We start from the raw sequence: 23,598 nt of genomic DNA on the forward strand, positions 1-23,598 counted from the left end.
AGTGTTTGAAAGCTGGTGCATTAAAAATCAATTTCAAGTCTTCAAAGCTATAAACTCTTCCTTGCTTTGTAGATATATAATGTTTTTAAAACCATTCAGAGTACACTTGACAATTGAATTAAAAACAAAAGGTAAATAATGGCTTCATCAAAATTTTGAAGGATTTTAATGTATTTTTAATAATAGCTAAGGATCTTTATATATAACTGACGTGAATCACAATCTGTAGTTTTTAAATTAATAATTTGTTCCTAAAGACAATAATACTTAGTCTTTTATTTATACATTTAGTTTTCAACTTTCATTCATAGTGTTTTTTGTATTTTAATGAACATCATGACTCAAACACAGAGTATGTCAGTCAATATCTTTACTTACTGTATTTCTGCCTGGATCATTACTGATTGCTAAGCAACCACTTATGGATAGAATTGTTGTGGCTACAATTCAATAAAAACTGAGCAAGAGTACACAAAATTTTATCAGGAACTGTCATAACTGCCAGATGTTTAATTGTATAAAACTACAAAGGTCATTTAATTTGGAAGAGAGTTGCCATAAAACTCTAAAACACAAAGATTGTTAAATTAAATGGTCTTTTATAGCTTTCTTACTGCACCCAAATACAGCACTTGGATCCTACTTGCACAACATTATGAGAGTTTTTTCATTAATTTAGTGGATCAGGATCATGCTCTTAATCTGTTTATGATTAACTCTAACACCTGTGAAAACTAACCTCCTTAGCTATAACAACTCCTTAGATAGAACAACTTCACTGGCATTACAGGTCAAAAGGGCTGATTCTGCAAATACTTATTCAGAAAAGTGTTTTAACTTATGAGAATAGATCAGTGATGGGCAACATGCGGCCCACTGATTGCATGTGGCCCGTCAGGGTAATCTGTTGGTGGGCCGCCAGGCAGTTTGTTTACGTTTGCACAGCTGCCCCCAGCTCCCAGTGGCCATGGTTCGCTGTTCCCGGCCAATGGGACCTGCCGGAAGCAGTGGCCAACACGTCCCTGTGGCCTGCACCACTTCCTGCAGCTCCCATTAGCCGGGAACGGTGAACCATGGCCGCTTGGAGCTGCGGGAGGCCTGTGCAAATATAAACAAACTGTCTGGCAGCCCACCAGTGGATTACCCTGATAGGCTGCATGCGGCCTGTGGGCAGCAGGTTTCCCACCACTGGAATAGATCTATTGAATTAAATGGGATCACTTGTGAGTGAAATTCTGCATGATATTTACTCATGTGTAAATATCTGTAGAATTGGGCCCAGAATTTACTATCAGCATTCCTCCCTGTGGCATCTCCCAAAATTGAATCCAAACTGCAAAAGCTGTTCATTTCACTTCCCCTCAAACTGCATTCTGTAATACTCTATTGAGATGATCCTGATGACTGAATATTTGATAGTTTTTGCTGTTTTGCATACACTTGTGTAATTTGATATGCAGATTTGAAGATCATAAAAACAATCTTGCTTTGATGATCATGAGCAAGATTATCCAGCCACAGCTGTAAAGTACCCAGTGTGTTCTTTACTGATCTCATCATCATTTCACTGGATCAGATGACAATAAGAATATAGGGATTTTAGAGTGCTTGGGAAATAGTGGATTTAAAAGCTTTAAAAATGGCAATCAAGAAAACCCTAGAAACTGTTTCAATATCTAACCCACACTTCAAACAAAATAAATGTGTGTGTGTGTGTATGTGTGTGGTGCAGAAGAGGGTGCAATGTGTTTCAAAAAGAGATATCTACAGGTTGAATGGAAAAGAATGTGAGTTAACAATGCACCTTTAATGGCGTGTTTTTATGTGTTACATGACCTGTAAAGAACTGTTAAGCAGTCTTGGAGAAGATGTTGTCGGTCTGTACCCTCTGGCAACAAATGAGAAAGCATCAGGTTTAGAGGCAGATTCTGTTGTCATGTTTTCCTGGGGCAAAAGTGTAATGAAGGAACGGCCTCCCTTTCTAGTGCATAGTTGCAGTTAAACATCCTGCTTAAAACAGTGTATTCAACTATCAACCTTCAATACTGAGAATAATGATGAAGAGGCGGTGTAAATCATGTGGAATGTGAAATAATCAGCACTCAATCAGTTTTATTAACAGCATTAGGTATTAAAAACACACAGTAATTTGCATTCCCATAGCTTCAAGGTATGTAACAAATCATTCAACTATGTAGGCAGTGGGTAGAAAAGGGGGAAAACAAAATTCTTCATGATGTTTCTTTTGAAGTATAGTCCTTTCTTTAAGTAAGTCCATAAATGTATTCTATCTGTTTAAGCCACCTGTAACTTCTTTTCAGGCCTGGCAGAATAGAATATTGAATAGTGATAAAATTAACTTGATGGATTTGTTTTGTTATTTATTCATTGACCACCATTATATATGAAGTCTCTTCAAGAGTATACATCTCATTAACTCAATAATGTGATTGTCATGAAATAAAGATTTCTTCAGAAGTAAAGTAAGCAATTTTAAATGCCTGTGTGTTTCTGCTTCCAGAAGCTTGGATAGAACTTTTAAGCTCAGCTCATTTCAAAATTATACATCACCATCTTCCCCGCATCCCCTGCACTTTGATTTTTGGCAGAACAATCCTAATAATTAGTGTCTAGCTTTCCAGATCTTGACCTGCTCTGTGAGGCTACTGTTTATCCTTGAATGAAGTTAAAACAAGATAAAACTGCTACGGTTAAACAAATGCAAGCTGCAGGAATTTTGGCTGGTATTGCAAAGATCTATTATAGATTCCTTGCAGTTGTGTTAGTCTTGCTGATACCAATAAATGAAGAAATGGGTATCCATGCTGAGTAGCAAGAGGAGGGGAGAATACATTTTAAGGAGACTTTTTGTTCTGATTTAAATTTTGAGCAATAGGTTTTCTACAGTATTTTATAATCAAGACAATTACATAGTAATTTGGGTTAGAATACATGCCCAGTTCCCTATCTCAAAACCCAATTTGTTACCACCTGTGGCTATTTCTATTAAAAAAAAGAAACATAATTACTATGAGTCTCAGCAGTCTAAGAGTAAATTTTTGCAATTACAATACCTCCCTTGGGCAGATATGTGAAAATGGCAGATTAATCCCTGCGAAGGTCTATCTGTTCCTTGTGAATTTTTAGGGTTGCTAGTGGTTTGGTTTAGTCTACTTACACTGGTACTGTTTGTAATGTTGTGTCTAAAGTTAAGTCAGCACTTCCGTTGTAAGTCTCTAGAAATATGGCTCTATAGCTCTGCCATAAAAATTCTCTCCAAATTGAAACTTGACACACAAGGTCTCAGGCAAGCAGTGAGAACTCAATTCTGCTTGAATGGGAAACCGATAGGAGTTTTGCCAGTAGAGTTTACTTCAGTAGAAAGAGGATTGGGATATATGTTATTATTTTATCCTTGACCAGATTTAAAAAAAGAAAAAAAGTTTACTACAATAGCTGGATCGTTCTTACGGTCATATAGTGACATTGATGGAATAGTTTGTGATCTGAGGGGCCACATATTGCCTTTAGGATCTTTTGTTTTGTTCACAATGGCACATGAACTACCATGTTTCTTTAGAGTGGAATGTCAGTGAGCCATCAGGATCAGGTCCTGAAACATCCACCTGAATTACTCATGTGTGGTAGTCTTATTCAAGTCCTAATGAACTTTACGTACCTGAGTAAAGTTATTTGTGTGCATAGGTATTTTCAAGATTGTGTCCTTAGGCTCATAGCCTGTAAACAGCTTTGCAGAGATTAACTCCTGCCTCCAAATGGAATCCTTGTTGAAGTCAGTGTGGCTGCACATGGGCTCATGAGTCCACCTGCAGGGAGCAGCATTAGCCTGTGTTAGGGATTAGTGCTTTATGAGTGTTCAAAGAAAGCAATTTAAGGAACCTTAATGTGTCCATTTTCTTTACATTCACCTGTGTGTGTGTGTGTATGTGTGTGTAATTTTATTTTGTATTGCTGTTGTGATTTGGGATATTTTTTAAAGTCAGAAGAATTATTTGTTTCACTACACTTAACTGGTTTTATGGCATTTTTCTGATTTGGGCATTGTCACAAACACAGCAGGTTGGAATGGCTTCCTTAGAGCCTTTACTGCCCATTAATTGAAAATCCATGGGAAAAAATAGGTTTATACATCACACCACAATATCAATTGATTTATTTATTCTTAATTAAAGCATCCTTTTGTGGCTCTGAGTGCCTTGTCATTTAAATAAGATTATAAAATCAAAGTACCGATTCAGTCAACTCACCGTCCTACCAAGCAGCTGCTTATAATCAAATATTAACAATCACGTATATTGGCCTATACATCAGTCTCCCATCCCCATGTGAAACAAATGGGCCCAGCAGCTCTTCCCTGAAAGTTGACAAAAATCCATTCTATTTTGGTATGGGGCAGGAGGGAATTCCAGAATCCCAGGCTCTTTACAGAGAATACCTTTCTAGCTGTCCTCTCTCTACTTTACCAAGCGACTCTAGCTTCAAAGCCTCCACAACTATGGCAATCTATCACAGGAGAGAGGCAGTCTGAGGTGGGCTGATCCCAAACTGTTTAGGGTTTTACAGGTCCAATCCATCACCTTAAAATCTATGGAAGCTCACAGAAAACCAGTGCAGGTTCCAGAACATAGGTGTCATGAGATGTCTTGTGTATAAATACACCACTTATCAAGCTATTTGCTGCCTTTGGTGCTAGTTCCAGTTTCATGCACAGCTCCTCTCGGCCTTCTGGCTAAGAGAGGTGAAAACATTTAAAAGTTTATTAGAGAATGTTTAAATAAAAATGATACAAAGAGTTCAAAGCGTCAGTTGTTGGTCATTGGGAGCAACATACAGAGTATAGGGGGACGCTGATATGTGGGAATTGGTTAGCACATAACATATACAGTCTGCAAGGTCCCCCAATGCGGGGTGTATGGTGGGTGGGATCAAGAAGCAGTAGGGAAGCAGTGAGGGTACATCGCTCATACAGTGGGTTACACGCAGTCATGGGTATAAGTAAGTGGGCCGGGTAATGGGGACAGGATGACCCTCACATGGTGGAATCTAGGTCGGTGGCTTTAGGGCTTAGGGGATATGGTTCAGTAGGGGGGGTTTATAGGCCTCCTCCCCCTGTGGGTGCACAGAGCCACGCTGGCTCACTCTTGGTATTGGTGATGGCCGGTGATGTGCTCTATGTAAATGTCCCTAGACCACCGGATAGTGTCCGAGACCATCAAACGTCTCATGAGCCGTGCATAGCGACGGCCCACCCCACAGGCCCTAAGTACACGTTCATTACAGGGATCCCAGGCACCCAGGGCCCCGACAATCAGGGCATCGGTGTAAACCTCGTAGCCCTTTGCCCGCAGGCTGTCCGCCAAGGGGGCATATTTTTCGAGTTTATGTACTGCAATAGGTTAACCTCGAAGTCATAAAGGCGTTTATCATGGAGGAAAGATCTGCATCCAGCAATTAAGGCCATACTTTTCTGGGCAGGCATAGATGGTGAAATGCCTTCCTTACCACCACTACTATATTAATGGTGCATTGGATCCAAACCTTATATTTTACAAAATGCTTATATGAAGATACATAACTGTTATGGTTCTAACATTTATTTAAGGAAATAACCTCTTGTTAAGTTTTTGCAGGCCTAAATTATTTATCTTATGTCATAGATGATAAAGCAACATCACAAAATTTTACAGCTGCAGATGTACATCACACAGGCATGTGATGCCATCAGATTCGATAATTTGGTGTTCCTTCATTGTGGGTTCAATTTTCAGTTCTGCAGGTGTTTCCATATACAGAGGATGTGACTCTAACTAGTGCTAGTTCATAGTTATTATATCTACATGAGAATAGACCATCATATCCATGAACCAAAGTACATGAATAACAACTTTAAAATGTTGAAATAAATAGTTACATGAACCTAAATAAACAGTAGCCCGGACAGAAGTAAATAATGTAGATGTAAATAATGTAGATAGCCTTCAGTGAGGAATTAAATAAAATTAAAGGCTTAATTTCTGACTGGCTCTGAGAAAATCTTCAAGGGAGGAAAATATTCTGAATGCTCCTTTACAATTCCTAAAGTGCCAGAAGCAGGTGAAGGGCACCAATTTAAAGTAAAAAGTAACTGAAAAAACAGTGGGAAAATGCAGATCTGCCTCTGTATGTTTCATAAGTATTGCACTGACAAGCAGGTCCAATGCCAAGCTCATTTGTGTCCTCTGCCTCTAGCATGATAGCTCTAAAAGGGGTCGGCAACCACTGGCACGCAACTCGCCAGGGTAAGCACCCTGGCGGGCCAAGCCAATTTGTTTACCTGCCGCGTCTGCAGGTTCGGCCGATTGCGGCTCCCAGTGGCCAAAGTTCGCCACTCCAGGCCAATGGGGGCGGTAGGAAGCCGCGGCCAGCAAATCCCTCAGCCCGTGCTGCTTCCCACAGCCCTCATTGGCCTGGAACGCGAACCGCGGCCAGTGGGAGCTGCAATCGGCCGAACCTGCGGACACAGCAGGTAAACAAACTGGCCTGGTCTGTCAGGGTGCTTATCCTGGCGAGCCGCATGCCAGAGGTTGCCAACCCCTGCTCCAAAACTGTACTATATCTTAGATTTTCCGTGGAGACAAGAGCATGGAGTCAGAGTACTAACACCTGTGCAGATTTACATTTGTAAATCTGCTGGGTTTGGAGTAGAACATGTCACATACAGGATCTGCTCTCTTGGTCATTCACCATTCCCTATCATCACCCTCAAAAACCTACTGAACCCCAACCATGTGTCTGTGTAGAAGGGCATCTGCAAGTGTGTATGGGGGGGTGGAACATACTGTACATGAATTCCTTCACCCATCATTTCACTTGTAAAGAGCCCATTGTAATCTTTTTTCTGCACCTTTGCACCTTTCTGCAGCATTCAGTGTATATGTATGTGGGAATATAAACCCCTATGTAAGTACTCAGTTCTGCTCCAGCTGAAGTAAAGGGCTGATCCAAAGCATATTGAAGACAGTGGGAAAAAAACATCAGTTTATTTCACTGGGCTTTGGATAAGGCTTGGTGTGAGTTTCGCCATTTTCTTTAGAGGGAGAGGGAGCAGCCCCAGACTATATAAACAGTATATTAAGGTGTTAATACAAACTAAATAAATCTAAGACATTCAAAACAGAATGTCTCTCATCAGTATACTGTGAGTTCAGGATAGTATACCAATAAAAGGACACATTTTGATCTAACTCCCTACCATATACTGTTACTTTTATATTTTTCCCCTAGAAAACATGTTTCAGTGCTCTTAGAAAAAGAAAAACAATAGTAGTAAAAATAGGACAAATCCTGAAGTATTTACTTGCTTGAGTGGAAGTTTGAGTAAGAACTTTTGGATTTCATTCAAAATTAAAAATAAAATGCCCCCAGATCAGCATTCATGAGCATTGTAAAACCAGTGTGCATGATAGAAAGAAAAATGTAAGAAGATAAAGAGATTGTTTTCATACTTCCAAGGGAGAGTTGCAAACAGAGGGAGAGGAAGGAGAATATTTTTTTAAATTATGCAAAAATACTTGGACTGTCTCCTTAACTTAATATCCTTGCTTTTGTCAGCTTGTATGTAATTTTTAATTGGTTTAACTTTCAGTGTTAACATTTAATAAGTAAATCAGGATGACATTGGTATCAAAGTTGATATCAAAGATGTATTATCTCTTTTTGCTTGTGATTCACAAGTCCTAGAGCAAGCTGATACAATGATAAGATGGTGGAGATATCATCTAGTCATTTAATTGTAGTAAACATAACATCTTATTTGGAATGCTAAGGTAGATTCAACACGGTGAGAACCATAGATAAAAGATGCATTAAAGCATTTCAGATTCAATCATTAAGTTTCATTGCACCCATCTGCTACCAGAAAATATAATTGGAAACTTGATTCATTGACCTTTAACTGTCATTTTGGCCTATGTTTTTTAAATCTATATTTTCAAGTCAGAGTTAATTTGATAAGAGCAATGCCCACTACATTTTAATGTGATTATTTTTTGCGCAATTTTAACAAAAAATATAATCAGGTTTTAATGGTCTGTTGTATATTCTGCTAATCCAGTCAAAGTAGTTATTTAATACTTTATATGCTTAAAAGCAACTAATGTTCAACGTTATTAAGGCTTCTGGTAAATAGGAGGCTTGCTGAACTTTTTACTGTTATTTTATGCACGAACTACTACCTCTTATTAATTATTTCCAGGGGTCCATGTTACACTAAAGTTATACTTACAAGCTCCAATCACACCAAGATTATACAGCATGACACAGAGGCTAAATAAGAACTGAAATTACATAGCACTTCAGGTATTCATTCCGAAAGCATGCTTAGTTTCATAGCCTTCCTTGTATTTTTCCTGGCACAGATGCTGTCTCATACAGGGGGATAGTACACACAATCCCCTAGAACTTCTCCTACATGTGTGGCACACAGATAGAGTTTCTTGTAAAATTACAGGGTTACTTAGAACAAGCAGGAAACATGTTGTGATAAGTGAGCGTGATTTAATGTCCTCTCAGTGATGGTATGCTATTCCGTTGTCTGAAGTTCATGTGATGGAAAAAAATGATTAGACAGGTGTTTCTTCAGCTGGTGGGATCAAATTCCTGAAATATTTTATATAATATAGAGACAGATGTACACAACATAACCTTGTAATCCCATTTCACAGCTTTTCCAAATACTGGGGAGCTTGATAAATACAAAGCCGATTATATTGGTAGCATAACTCTGTTAATAGGATTCAGATCTACATTATTGACAAGTCAGTGCTGTTAATATGATCCAGTATATTAAATTGTCAGGAAAACTAGAACAATAGGATGCATCTGCAGCCTAATTGACAGGGAAGCTCTTTCAAAAAGTTCTTAATGTGGTTTTTATTGACAATGTGGCTCTAGTAAGTACATATCGTTGGTCAACAGTGAAAATATATTAGATAGAACTATACTAGTAGGCTAGAGTGAAGTAGTTATTGTTCTGGTTTCCCATACTGCCATCTTAACTTTGATATAAGTCATATCAAGTCCCCTCATAAGAACTTCACAAATACCTCTTAAAGCATCAGTCTCAGCTGCAATGCTTACAGGCATTTGACATGTTGTGAATTATTTTAAATGTGCTCATCTTTTTTTTTAAATGAATAGAGGCAATACAGAGTAATGTAATAATGTGTCATGAATTTCATTATGTTTATTTATTGATTCTGCTCTGCGATAGCAGAGGCAGAGCTATTGTATTTTCAGCCAGAGCTCTTTATACAGTGTGGTATTTGGCACATCTTTCTATATGAATTTCTTGTGCCTTCTCCAAAAAATAGTTTATTTTAAAAAGTCATATTACCATTAAAAATATTTTCTTACTACTTTTCCTTCACCTTGTTTATGTTCTCATCAGATGTTTACATCTCATATGAATGAGGCTCAAAGACCTCCTAGTGGAAAAAAAAAAATCCAGCAAGGGAAGTAAGAGTTGGGCCTTCAAAGCCTTCTCTCTGATTCCCATTTTAGTAGGAGAGGAGTCATGGACTGAATGAGGATGTCACCCTTTCCCTAGTTCTCATTTTCACAGAGAGATTTGGCTGCTAAGTGTCTCTTGCATCTCCTCTTGAAGTGATGGGAAGAAAAAAGGATGTGTTAGTCTGAAAGAATTTTCCCTCTGAGGAGGGGAAGAATTGATCATGAAGAGATTGCATTCTCTCTTAGGTCTTTTATTTCAGATGCAAATTTGGCCAGGATCTGTCCATCCCCTTTCCCTTCTATCTTTCACTTTTCCTTTTTACAAGGGCTGGGAGAAAATTTGGCAAGTATTCTTGCGTCTTTTGTGTCTGGTGAATTGCCAAGTACACCATTGGCAGAACTTGGCAAATAAATAATAATACATAGATCGAGGACTGATTTGGCCAGGATAATCTGAGATGCTCCAGTTTATTATATCAGATGGAGAGAGTGGTGGATATCGCTCATTCTTTTGTTCTCTGCTTTCCATGGGAGGTGTCTATATGGGTTTGAATGTGCAATCCATGGCCTTTCCACAAGAATCCTACTTTCTTTGGGCAAAATAAATGCATGCTACCAGCAGCCTGCGGTCAGTATCCCTACAGCAGAGGCCAGTGGTACAAATTTTCACACGTGCCCTTGTTTATTTTTGGTTTCATGTGTTTTCTTAATGAACATGTATCAGAGGGGTAGCCATGTTAGTCTGGATCTGTAAAAGCAGCAAAGAATCCTGTGACACCTTATAGACTAACAGATGTTTTGGAGCATGAGCTTTCGTGGGTGAATACCCACTTCGTCGGATGCATGTAGTGGAAATTTCCAGGGGCAGGTGTATATATGCAAGCAAGAAGCAAGCTAGAGATAACGAGGTTAGTTCAATCAGGGAGGATGAGGCCCTGTTCTAGCAGTTGAGATGTGAAAACCAAGGGAGGAGAAACTGGTTTTGTTGTTGGCATGCCATTCACAGTCTTTGTTTAATCCTGAGCTGATGGTGTCAAATTTGCAGATGAATATGTGTTTTTGCGCAATATCATATATTATCATATTGAAAAAGTCATATAAGTACACTATACATTTTATAATATGGAAACCCACAGTTTACTAGTGTGAAGCTTCCCAGCCATGTATATATGTAATATAAAATATGCCTCAGTGGTGCAATTCCAGAAGAAAATGAGAGCACAGCACCTGAGGACAGTTGTTCCTAGATTTCTCTAGAATGGTTTCACTTTTTAATTCTATCCTCCAAATAGCTAAAATTCTTCATTGCTGATATATGTACTCCTTGTTCGCCGTTGGGCCAATAACTTTTGTTAATGGTAAAGGTCTGAGGTTTAAGGTTTTTATACTGAAATAAAAAAGTACGTCTTCTGGCCAAGTAAACACACTCAGCAGCAGATTTACCAAGAAATCTTTTCTTTCTCTTTGTGGAAAGTTGTACCAGGTAGAACATACACCGTTTCTAACAAAATCAAGACAATTGTCTGTTCTCTCAAAACTAGATTTGGCAGAAAACAGTTCTTTTGTCTTGCGAAGTGATTGCCAGTATGTAAGAGCTCTGTTTCACTAGGAGGAAAATACTTGGAATTAAGGTTTTCAAGAAAAGAATTGGAAGATGCTTGAATTAGATATTAAGTGGCAGACTGATAAAGGGGAGCGATGTTCCATTTCATTTTCTGCTAATGTTTAATTAAAAAGATGTTAGAGTCAGCAAAGAGATTTTGCTTTATTGTAGTTTCAGGTATGAACATCTACATAAAATAGACTTGCATTGAATCACACATTTTGCAGATGTCATGCTTGTTCTTGTAATTCTGAGAAAGATTATGAATATTCTAGTTGCCTAATATTCATAAATCTGATTAATGTTTGTCTTCTTTTTTAGATATTAGAATAAATCTTCTTCTAATATGACAGTTATTTCTCAGCACATTTTGTCAAGAATCCTTGAATACTATGTTTCTCTAAAATTTTCTGGAATTGTGTTGTTTTTAGATGTTTATTTTTACAAGGGAGGGAGCTGTTAAGTTGCAATCTTGAATTTTCTGTCTTATTTTCTAATAATTTTATACAAGCTAATTAGAAATGTACCAATAGTGGATTTCAGTCTGGAAAATTACAGTGTAATAGTGGCCTAATTTTGTAAAACAGCTTTTAAATTTGCACCTATGATTTTGGAAGCTCTACACATGCACAAACACCCAAATTTGTGCCAGTAAAAACCTTTGCATGCACCATTGTGGGATTTTGCGTACACAAATATTAAGAGGCAAGGTTCAGGCCCCTTTGGAAATTAAATACTCATGTAAGGGATATACTGATTTTTCCAATATGGATCCAGATCATATTCTTCTGTCATAATACCCAACGGAAATGACTCTGGAGGAGAAAATCTCCACAGGTATCATAAAGTTGCCCTATGTTGTTCCACTGGGAAATAGTGGGATGTGTGCAAACCTGGTGGATCCCAGAGGGCGTTCCTTTCTCCTGCGAATCTTCCCAAAAGAACAAAACCTCTAGAGCCATTGTAGATATAATCTTAATTTACAAAACATCAAAAACATTTCATTTCAACTAATATAGATTTCAGTGCCCACATTACTCCCTTGCATGGATTCACAGAAATTAGAAATAGGAGAGACCTGTTAGCCTTGCCAGGCTATCCTCCCCCGCCACTAAAGGAATATTCACTGTAATACAACAGCATCTAGTGCTGTATCCAGTCTTGTTTAAAATGTTTAAAATGGTGGGGCTTTCATATCTTTCTATAGGAGACTATCCTGCTCTAGTGGATCTCATTAGGAAGCTGTTCCTAATATTCAGCCTATTTTTATCTCAATTTCCTCCATTCCTTTCTCTTAAATTAATCTTTTTGCAAGTAGTAACTATTGTAAAATTAAATAGTAGAGCCTAACCAGTGGACATGCAAATTTCTGGGTCACATGGCTGTGAATTTGGAAATTGAGAATTCTAAGTTCCCCATATGTAAGGAATAAGCAACTACAGTGTTGGTGTACTGAAATGTACTTCTGAGTCACAGATCCCAGCTGATATCACAGAATGTGGATAGGTAGGTGTGTACCACAGCATGCAATTTCAAATTCCATCCAGCCGGCATTTCTTCTGACTAATAGCAGAATTTGTATGTATGTTCTTCATAAGTACTTTATTATCACCATGCTTGATCCCTGTCTAATGCACTGTTAGTTAATTTTACTCAGTGAACATCTTGAATTCCAAATAAGATCTCCAAAATCTGATGCTATAAAAGCTATCCTCTCTGAGGTTTTGGTGGGAAGGTGGGTAATGCTATCTGCCTGTTCAACTGGGGAGCAGACCAGGGTGCATTAGTGTAGCCCCTTGGATGGGCGACTCCAGGCTTCAGATTATTAGCTCTTGCCCTGCACCCCTTATATGGGGATTCCTAATCACTGAATATATGTAAAGTGATGTCACCTCTCTGCCCAAATATATTTGAATCTGGTGTCGAAAACACCTGCCTAGCAGCCAGCGTGGCTGCCCCAACTAGGCCCTACTATGCAATGATTCTGTGGACAGTTCTAATAATTATAAATGGCAATTCAGCTCTGATTCTTGAATATCCATTCAACATCTAGTTCAGACAAAAGCTGACCAATTATTTCCTAAAAATTAAAATTTTTAAGAGAACTGCTTAGATTGCAACATTTACAATAATAAATAGTGTTTAATAGAGGTGTAATTTGCCAGCCCTTTTATCTTCCTTCTCCTCCAAACACAAAAGACTGAATTATCTGCTGTTGTAATGCCACTAAGTCTTAAAGTTTAACTCTGTTACTCTGGTTGTGTGATATCAATGGCACTTGAGGTCTTATCCTATAGTTCTTACTTAAGTAATTAAAATCCCATTACAATCAATAAAACTCCTATAAATGATTGTGTTACATGTAAATGAGTTCAAAAGTTAGCAGGGAATATGGGCATACAGTGTACCACTAACAATATCTGCAGCTAATAACATGGAAAGGTTTTTGATAGTCAGAGTGCAAAAAAATTCTTTTTGCTGGTGCTAGGTTTTTCAAAAGCCATACATTGCTTAGAACTGCAGCTGTGTGGTATAAAGCAGCAAGACTAATATGTCTGCTGAAAATATTTAAGATGAAGTTTGGTAAAAATGTTTTGTATCAACTTTCATCAGTATTACATTTAAATTTTTTTTTTAACATCTGCTCATTTAGGCTGGGATTGTCAATACAACCTATGTGAGTTAGGCACCCAGATAATTTAAATCAGTGTGAGCTGTGAACCTGACTTCCTTAAGCGCGTTTGAAAATGTCCGCCTCAAAGCTTAATGTTTAGTATTTATTATCAATGGCTACAGTGTATGTAAGGATAGTGTATGTAAGGATTTTGTCCTCTAGCTTAGAGTGTCCTGCTGTAGCTCATCATTGGTAGGGAGTTTCCAAGCTTAAGTGGTAAAAAGTCTGTTTCTGGAGTTGGAGGAGTAGGATTTTACACTTAGTTCTGCAACAATACATAGATTATCTAGTAATTGTATGTGTTCTTTTATAACAATGAACTTATTGTAGGATGGCACCCAACTGTTTGTTTTTCTGCTAAGCATAATATGAAGAAAATCAGTCCAATTATTATTGAGTTACAGGTCATTAACCTTTACTTTGAATATGGAGCTTTATGGTAGCAGCTCTATAGTTAAGATTGCAATTAGGGTTCCATTATGAACCCTGTTTTTCTTATCCCTTGTAACTTGGCATAGAAAAAGTATTTTCAGCTAAAATTCACTTTAACATTTAAATTCAAATGTATATATGCCAAAGAATGTTAGTTTATACAAAAAAAATTAAAATTATGGAAATGGGAAGTAAATAATCAAATACTCACTCCATACAACCTCTTGAATAAATGTTTGTTCATAAAATGTCGCATCTAATATTCAAAAAACAACTTTAACTCTGTTGCCGTATACCGAACTGTCATCCATCTAGCAGGGTTATGCTTTACACCATAACACCTACATCATTAGACATTTTATAACTCTTAGTTCTAAATCTTTTTGCCACCCTTCCCCCCAGCTCCTCTGTGCTTCTCTGGCAGTGGAAAGCAAACAGCTTGCTCACTCAGTCAACTTGGTTTCCCCTTAAGTAGGCAAATCCCCAGGTGATACAAATCTGGTATAGCCTACTGTATGCACCTTGTTCCTATCCTCCCTGATACTAGAGACTGAAGGGGGTGTGGCCACAACACACATTGCTCCGAGAATACTGGCAATACAGTACTGATATGGGGCAAGTACAAAACAGTGTAACATGGCTTGCTCTGTCTTGCACCAGTGATCAAATACATTCAGATGATCCCAGGATTGGAAGGGAAAGATGGAAAAAAGCCATCTACACTCTTTCCCCAGGTATACCATTGGCACTGGCCCATGGATTACAAATGAAAGTGTAATAATATATTCTAGACCTACTCTATCTCTCTTCCTTTATATAAGTAAGTAATGTGCAAGCCTTGGTGAAGGAAAGGAAATAATAATAATTATTTATTTATTATTTATTATTTTTTAAACATCATAACCCTGAGTGCCTCGGAGGAAAGAGAGTGAGAAGTTTGCAGAAATGGCCTGTTGTGATTTGGTTATTTTTCCTTGGGAGGATAGGTATAATGTATGATACAGATGGTATGATGATTGGTGCAGTTCCAAGAATCTAGATAGAAAGTTTGAACAGAGTATTACAAGGCATGCGCATAGATGTAAGGTGGATTGAGCTAAATTTAATATCTGGCCTGTATCTGTAAGATAGCATCTTTGATTTTAGGAAGATAAAAAAAGAAATTATATTGCGCTATCCAGTCTATATAAGTATACTAGATGAGGTAATTTTGGCTTTTTGCCTCACAGTGGAATGATAGATGGGAACAGTGTTGATTCTGGGTGGTCTCTTGAACATAGCACATCATTGGGATTAGGAAGAGGCAAATGTCTGATTAGTGAATATAAGAGCAAGAGGTTGGTATCTCTGGCCAATAATAGTTAAGATGAATGGAATCTGGAAAATGGTCTGTGGTTGGTTCTATTGGGATGATCTGTGATTTGTGAGCAGTGGTAGACTGTTTTCAGACTGTATATAGTGTAGGTTGGGTGAGTATAATAGCATTTCTAGTCTATAGGCTGAGACTGAACAGGATATGGGGACAGAGTTAAGGTTGTTTTGGGGATATGTTATGTGATATTTAACATGTGAACATTTAAGAGAGAACATAGCCTAACCAAAAGAAGGCTGAGGGGAGATATGATTCCTCTTTATAAATATATCAGAGGGATAAATATCAGGGAGAGAGAGGAATTATTTAAGCTTAGTACCAATGTGGACACAAGAACAAATTGATATAAACTGGAAACTAGGAAGTTTAGACTTGAAATTAAACGAAGGTTTCTAACCATTAGAGGAGTGAAGTTCTGGAACAGCCTTCGAAGGGGAGTAGTGGGGGCAAAAGACATATCTGGCTTCAAGACTAAGCTTAATACATTTATGGTGAGGCTGGTATGATGGGATAGCCTAATTTTGGCAATTAATTGATCTTTGATTATTAGCAGGTAAATACGCCCAGTGATCTGTGATGGGATGTTAGATGGGGTGGGATCTGAGTTACTACAGAGAATTTTTTCCTGATTGCTGGCTGGTGAGTCTTGCCCACATGCTCAGGGTTTAACTGATCACCGTATTTGAGATCAAGAAGGAATTTTCCTCCAGGGCAGATTGGCAGAGACCCTGGAGGTTTTTCGCCTTCCTCTGCAGTGTTGGGCACGGGTCATTTGCTGGAGGATTCTCTGCACCTTGAGGTCTTTAAACCATGGTTTGAGGACTTCAATAACTCGGACATAGGTTAGGGGTTTGTTACAGGAGTGGGTGGGTGAGATTCTGTGGCCTGCGTTGTGCAGGACGTCAGACTAGATGATCATAATGGTCCCTTCTGACCTTAAAGTCTATGAGTCTATTCTTACAGTTTATCTTCCTTTCCCCATTCCATTATTGTTATTTTAATTACTTTAAATAACTAACTTTTAAAACTGTAATATTCATTAATATATTACAGCCTACATGTTAAGTAGCAAACTTAATATAAATAAAAAGCTAACAGAAGCTTTTTTTTTAATAGTAGATATTAAGGATCAAGTTTCAAAAGGGCCAAGCACCAAACTGCTTCTGTTTAGGCATCTAAATGAAGTGCCTGGATTTTCAAAAGTGCTCAGCTCCCTACAGCTCCTACTTTGAGCATTTTTCAAAATCTAACCTCAATAGTGAGAATTGAGCACTTCTGAAAATCTGATCCTAAGAGACTTGCCTAAGTTCACACACAAAGCCAATGGAAGAGCTGGGATTAGAACCCATAACTCCAAAATTCCATTTCACTAGACTATGTTTTCTTAGGTTATACCTAAGAATATGATGTTTCCCACAACAGAATTCCCTTTTACCTTCTAACATCTGAATAAAATCAGTTGCTATATGCATATATAAACCCCTATATTTGACAAGCACTGTGAAGATTGAGGCTACAACAATGAATTGGAGCCATAAATCTAAAACATTTTGTTTTGAAAAAAGAGGAGTAAAAGTCTTATTCTGTTGTCAGACATATGATTTGCATTGCTACACCTCTTAAAAGAAAACTCTCACATGTGCAAAATCAGATTATTTTTAAATCAACATACACAGTGTGGTGCATTTCAAATCTGAAATTTGAAACTGCTTCAAATGTTAATACAAAATGCCTGGTAATACTGTACCAGCTATCTGTGCCAAAAAGTTCATAAGCAGTAAGGGGGGGAAAAAACCCACAGAATAAATACTCTTCTTTAGCTAGTGGGTGAGAGAATGTAGTTTTTCCCCCAAATAATCTGTAGTTTAAAAAAACCTCACCACAAGTTATATAGCTACGTTTATTTTACATATACTGGGAGACTGATGGATGTTTGATAGTTGGTTGCAGCAAGCAACTTAGAAGAGTAGATTTCAGACGTAGGGTCACATTCTCCCAAACTTCCCATGCAACCTAAAAACGGCAGGAAATCATTCTTATTACAGTGGATCTTCATCAGTTGCACATAACAATAAACAAACCTAAGAAATTAAGTTGGGAGTGAATAGGGAAAACAAATATTTAAGAGACTAGTCATTTATGTAAATGCTTGTCCTGCAACATTAAACCTTACCTTGGGGCCTTCTGCTTCGTTAATTGAGTGCTCCCTGTGTTACTGATACTTATGCGCTAGATGCCGTTCCAGAACTCATTGCTGCGGAGCATAATGGCGTGATATGAAGTGTTTCAGAAAACAGTAGAAGCTTTGTCACTAAGTCAGCTGCAAGAAGAAGGTCATGACGTGTATGAATGTATAGTATATGGTGTTTTATGAAAGATACAGTCTCTTTCTCTCTCTTCTCCCAAAGAACTCTAGTTGATGATACAAGGGGAATTCAGTTCCCTTTGGCAGAACTCCATGTCAGTCTGGATGCTGTAAATACTCCTGTTCTACAGTTACTTAGCTCATACTTCTAAAAATACACTAGTCACCAACTTTATAAAATATCTTCTTTTTAAAAAATGTTTGGCAACAACAATCATTTAATGTTATTGTGTGCATGCATTCCTGAATGTTCAGAAACAGCTATTAATGCTGATGAGAATTAATTAGAGAGAGAAAATCAAATATATGCATAATGCTTGCATTTGTTTCTAGTAATATTTAAAAGAAAAAACCCATAAGCCACAAACACAAAGCTTCTTAAACTATTTTTTTTGCAATTCAAAAGCAATGTGCTCCTTTAAATGAAATTGTATTCGCAATAAAGCCATCAGAATGATGTAACTATGTTAAAAATGAATATTATTGAATAATTCACTTTTGTAATATGCAAAAATTGGGTAATTTTTTCTTTCCTCTCTAATAAACATCAGTCTTAATATCTAACTAATGAAAAACACATAAACAGTGTCATCTGTCAGGTTACTGACAGAGAATACCACTTATTGGAGCCTCATTGTTTACTTTAGCAGGTAATTTGTGGACCGGAATCATTTAATTGTTCTGAGTACATAATTACATGCCAGCATTTTCCAATTTAATTAAAATGTACAAATCTGAAGATTAAGGGATTTTTTTGAATTATTAATCATTTCTCCTCTAGGAAATCTTGTTGCTCTGCAGGAGATTTGTCCAGTGTACAACTATACGTATTTTTTTCCTTCTCTTTCACAGACAGACAATTTTCCCGCAGAGCCCAATTACATGGGCAGCAGGCAGCAGTTTGTTCAAAGGTAAGGCCTATTAAATAACTTTCTCGGCTTCCCTATTTGCATTCTTGTCAAAATTGCTTTGCCAGAGAGTACAATTCAAATTGGAACAAGTAAATACAACTCTCTCTCCTTTTTTTAAAATATATATTTCAGTAGCTCCACGTTCAAGGACCCAGAAAGAGCCAGCTTGAGGGACAGCGGGCATGGGGACAGTGATCAGGCTGACAGTGACCAAGATACTAACAAAGGCTCCTGCTGTGACATGTCTGTTAGGGAGGCACTCAAGATGAAAACTACTTCAACTAAAAGCCAGCCACTTGAGCAAGGTGAGTGAATCTTCCAATGGCTTCAAAGTGTAAGCTTAAGCAATCATTATAAACCTATTAGTGCTGCAATTGGAGTTCATCATGGTGGAATAGCCCATTGATAATACTATCAGCTGAAACAGTAAATCTTGGCCCAGAGCAAAGAAGGTTCAATATCTTTCAGTATAAACATGAAATTGCAATGGCCTTTTTTTTTATTCCAAAGAAGATTTAAAAAAATAATTAAAAAATAATGTTTTTCCAAAACTATTAGAGTATACTTTGTTTGCATGGATATTTCCATAAATGTATAGTGTACAGTCTTTCTGCCTAGGCATGCCTTGAAAATTGAAATTAGATATGATTACAACAACAGACAAAATAACATCGAGTTATTTCCATTCTTTACATAGTTTGGAGTGAGGTTTAAGAAAAGACCTGGGATATCAGGGGAAAAAAAAAAAACTGGATCAGAAGAAATTTTCAGGTCATGGCTATATTTTCCTATTTGTAACGTTGACTTCACTATTCATTTCAATATAAGAAGTGAAGTGTCAAATAATGGCATCATATGATTTTCAGTATAATCATTTCTTTCACACCCTAAGAAAGATGCAGATAAGTGTCTGTGAAGCTGCTACAATGATTTATACTAGGACAGCGGCAATGCTCTTTAAGCATACATTCTGATAAATAAGCATGTTTATTGCCTAAAAGTCTGTGTCCATTTCATTTTTTTATGCCTTTTCACTAATTATATCTTCTATTTCAAAAGAAATATGACATTTCCTAACAATGTCAGCCAAACTGAATGCTCCAGCATCATGTGTGTTTGTGTGTTTTGTTTGTAGTCTCAAAAAGTAATGAGGAAATGAACAAATGAATTCTTTGGAATTTACTGTCACATATCTGTTAGTGATTTTAGTCTGTTGTGTGGAAAGTGATTCCCAGTGTTAAGGATATTTAAAAATTGATTAATTAAGTCATTCTTAATGAGAAGCTGTATTTATAATTAAGCAGAAATACATTATAAGCTTTTTATTAATTGGAATTAGATTTTTGCCTCTAGCATCCTCTGATCTGTAGCACATTCATCAGCAAATACACGCACTACTTCATTTTTCTGGTCATGTTGAGATTGCAATATAATTTTTGTTGTGTACAATATTTATAATGCTGCAGTATAATTTATTCTGTGTGTATTGGAGGGTTGACCTCATACAAGCCCTTGTTTTCCAAGTAATAAATGCCAGAAAGATTATTTTTTTTCCTGACCTTTTACCACAGTGACTCTACTTATAATTGGACATTGATCTGTATAAAGATGCAGTGCTGGACTTTTTTTTTAAAAAAAAAAAGAAACTGTTTGAACATGGATCTAAGTTTCTCAGTTTTTGTATAGAAAACAGAGGACAGGGTCTCCAGGCTTCAACATAACAGGTAACCTGAAAGTACAATGGAATTCCAAAAGACTGAAAAAAAGTGGAATTAGGAAAGTTATGTTTTAATAATCTAAACAAAACAGGTGCATTTTTAGAAAAGAGTTAAAAGACAGAGTTTGTATTATTGCATTTTGTGCAGCAACATGTTATACACATCAACCCAGGTACAGGTCAGATTACAAAAAGACTAGTAAGCAAATTTATTCAACCATTCATATTGCTTATTTTTGTAATCATGCAAAGAGCTATTCAGAAGTTTGCATTTGTCATCATATCTGGATGAGGGGTCCTATTAATAAAAAAACTACTCATGCAATTGGCTCATATTACTTCCTCAGTTTCTTTTTATCCAGAAATTGAACTATGAATGTTAAGTGCAATCTGTTGCTGAATATCATCAGGAAACATTTAGGTAAATCTGTTTTTTTTGGAGGCGGGGGGAGTTGCACAACAAATTAAATATAAACAGAGAGAAGTCAAAGGGAGCTATTTTTCAAATGTAATTTAAAAGGGTGATGCTATTCATTTGTTGTTTCCTGTGAGTTCTTCAGTAACAAAATGGATGGTAGAGTTATGTAGACTAAGGTTCCAAAACTTCACTGAAATTCATATGGACACAGAGGTTCATCCATGGAGAGATCGTTGCAGAAATGAAGCCCAAAAGCCCAATTCTGTTCCTACCGAGTCAGTGATTGTTTTACTGTTGATTTTAATGCAAGCAGTATTGGGCTCAGTAATTGTACCTGCACCAGTGTATTCTTTCTCTTCAGAAAACAGGTTTTGTTTTTGAACGAAAAGGCTAGTTTGTGGGAGGAGACGTATGACAAGTAAGATAGTGAAAGAAAATGGTCTTGTTTTCCATAAAGAAAAATTGACTTCCAGGGTAAAGGAAATGGAAGAGTGACCAAAAACCAGCTGTATAGACCAGAACTCAAAGTGGTAGCGAAATTACTGGCTCTGTCATCGTTCTAGTTTGCATTCAAGGATGGAAAACCATCAATTTGTAACAAAAATTTTAGCCAGGTGGTGTTTGTTTAAATAGATTTAAAATGCTGTTGCTTTTGTTGATCTGAGGTCAATTATAATTTTTAGGTGTTCAGCATTTTTAATATCAGATAGTGCTTAAATGGATTCAGGAACCTAATGTTAGGGTTTTGAAACTCTTGGCCTGAGTTTGTGTCTGCAAACTTTTGTATAGAATTTCCAAGCATTCCTATCTGAAATGTAGCTTCAGGCCCAGCCATGGTAACAGCAGCGGGAACACTAGTGTGAACTGAGTATCAGAGGGGTGGCCGTGTTAGTCTGGATCTGTAAAAAGCAACAGAGTGTCCTGTGGCACCTTTAAGACTAACAGATGTATTGAAGCATAAGCTATTCACCCAGGAAAGCTTATACTCCAATATATCTGTTAGTCTTAAAGGTGCCACAGGATTCTCTGTTGCTTAATGTGAACTGGTTACTGATATGTTAACAACTGTGTCATCTAACCTGGCACAGAGCAGGTCTAAATGACGCTTAAATGTCACTGGTTGATCTACACTTATGCTACCACCTGTACAGCCACACAGTGGTAGCAAAATGGGAAATTTTATGAGAAAAATGTCTAGAGTAGAAATAGCTTCTGGCTGGATATAAGGATCTGTGCAACCCAGCTCACTTTTCAGCTTCCACCAAAGGAAAGAAACAGTGGCAAGCAAAGCTCCAATGCATCTGCTGTTGAGAAAGTTTGATTTTGAAGGGAAAGTCTACAGATGGCACTTTTTGTTTTGCGCTGGCCTGAATACTATTAAATATGGGAGAAACTGCAAATGAGGGCATTTTTATCAAAACTAGACATTTAGCCTCAATGGAAAAAAAAAACCCACACACTTTTAAAAAAGTCACTGGAACAATAAGTCTTGTGTACCAAACAAGCATGTCTCCATTCACTTATTCCAGTGAAACCATCCTGCTGTATACTTCAGTCCTCTCTTTCTATAAAAATGTCTAGCTGTCTTTTAAACTTATTTACACTATCTGATTCACTATTCTTACTAAGCAACTTATTTAATATGCTTATTGTTTTGCCAGAATTTTTTGTTTATGCCTCATTTTTAGGTTGTATCCCTGAGTTATTTTAACCCTTTCACCAGACAGGACAGTTTGAACTGTTAAACACTTTTAACAGTTTTGAACAGTTCCTGTTAAGTTACTTTGAAACTCTTTACTGCTCCAACTGAAATAGCTCATAGTATTTTTGTTTTCAATAGTATTTTTTAAATACTGGAATCATCCTTTTGGATGCCTATGGTTTAAACATAAGGGCAATAATATATTTTCCTGGAAAAGGTGACCAGAACTGAAAATCATATTCTAAATGATATCTAGAAAATGGCTAGTACATACAATAGCAAAATAATTTGTATTCCATCCTTCTGTTAGTGCATCCTAGAAATCTATTTTCCATTTCTTTCAGCTATCCACAAAGCTGGATTTTTTTCTAATAACCCCTAAATCCTTTTCCTGGTTAGAATGCTGCAGGATTTCTATTTCATTTCTGTTTTGGTTTACATCCCTACTTTTTCCTACATAAAACTATTTTTTTATGGTATTGTCAAAATTACTTTTTAGATCAAGTCTCTCTGAATCTGATAGTCTTGTTCAGTATTTGCTGTGACACAAAGTGTGGTATCAGAATTTCAAATATATGGTATCAAAGTTTGCTTTTCATCCACACCTCGTAGGAGGAGTTTGCATAAATGCTATTGCCTACTTAACAATAACTTTATTCTTGAGAGAAAAGAAAGGACAGAGGAGCCTCCTGAGAGGAAAATTAGAAGGAAATTCTTCAAGATTCATGTCAGAGACTCCTTTAAACCCAATAATGTGCTTACTAGGTTTCTCTGCAAGAGGGTACAGTTTTCCCTAATTTACACATTACAGCTAACCAGTATAAAAAGAGCAAAATGAACACCCAAGAAAAATAAGAGATACTAAAGCATCAACTGCAAAATATAATACTTCTT

General features: G+C 37.1%; 1 protein-coding gene across 7 annotated transcripts in view; it reads left to right on the forward strand.

Annotated features, from left to right (window-relative positions):
• Window positions 1-23,598, forward strand: part of PCDH17 (protocadherin 17) — a 112,733-nt gene that overhangs the window by 11,672 nt on the left and 77,463 nt on the right. For 6 of the 7 annotated variants that reach the window (XM_030566105.1, XM_030566125.1, XM_030566134.1 and 3 more), the window contains exons 2-3: window positions 18,809-18,867; window positions 19,000-19,172. In XM_030566105.1, coding sequence (XP_030421965.1) covers window positions 18,809-18,867; window positions 19,000-19,172 — 232 coding nt within the window. The remainder of the gene's footprint in view (window positions 1-18,808; window positions 18,868-18,999; window positions 19,173-23,598) is intronic. The other variant, XM_030566117.1, reaches the window with a different exon arrangement.

The sequence above is a fragment of the Gopherus evgoodei genome, chromosome 1, assembly GCF_007399415.2.
Source record: "Gopherus evgoodei ecotype Sinaloan lineage chromosome 1, rGopEvg1_v1.p, whole genome shotgun sequence".
NCBI classification, from domain to species: domain Eukaryota; kingdom Metazoa; phylum Chordata; order Testudines; family Testudinidae; genus Gopherus; species Gopherus evgoodei.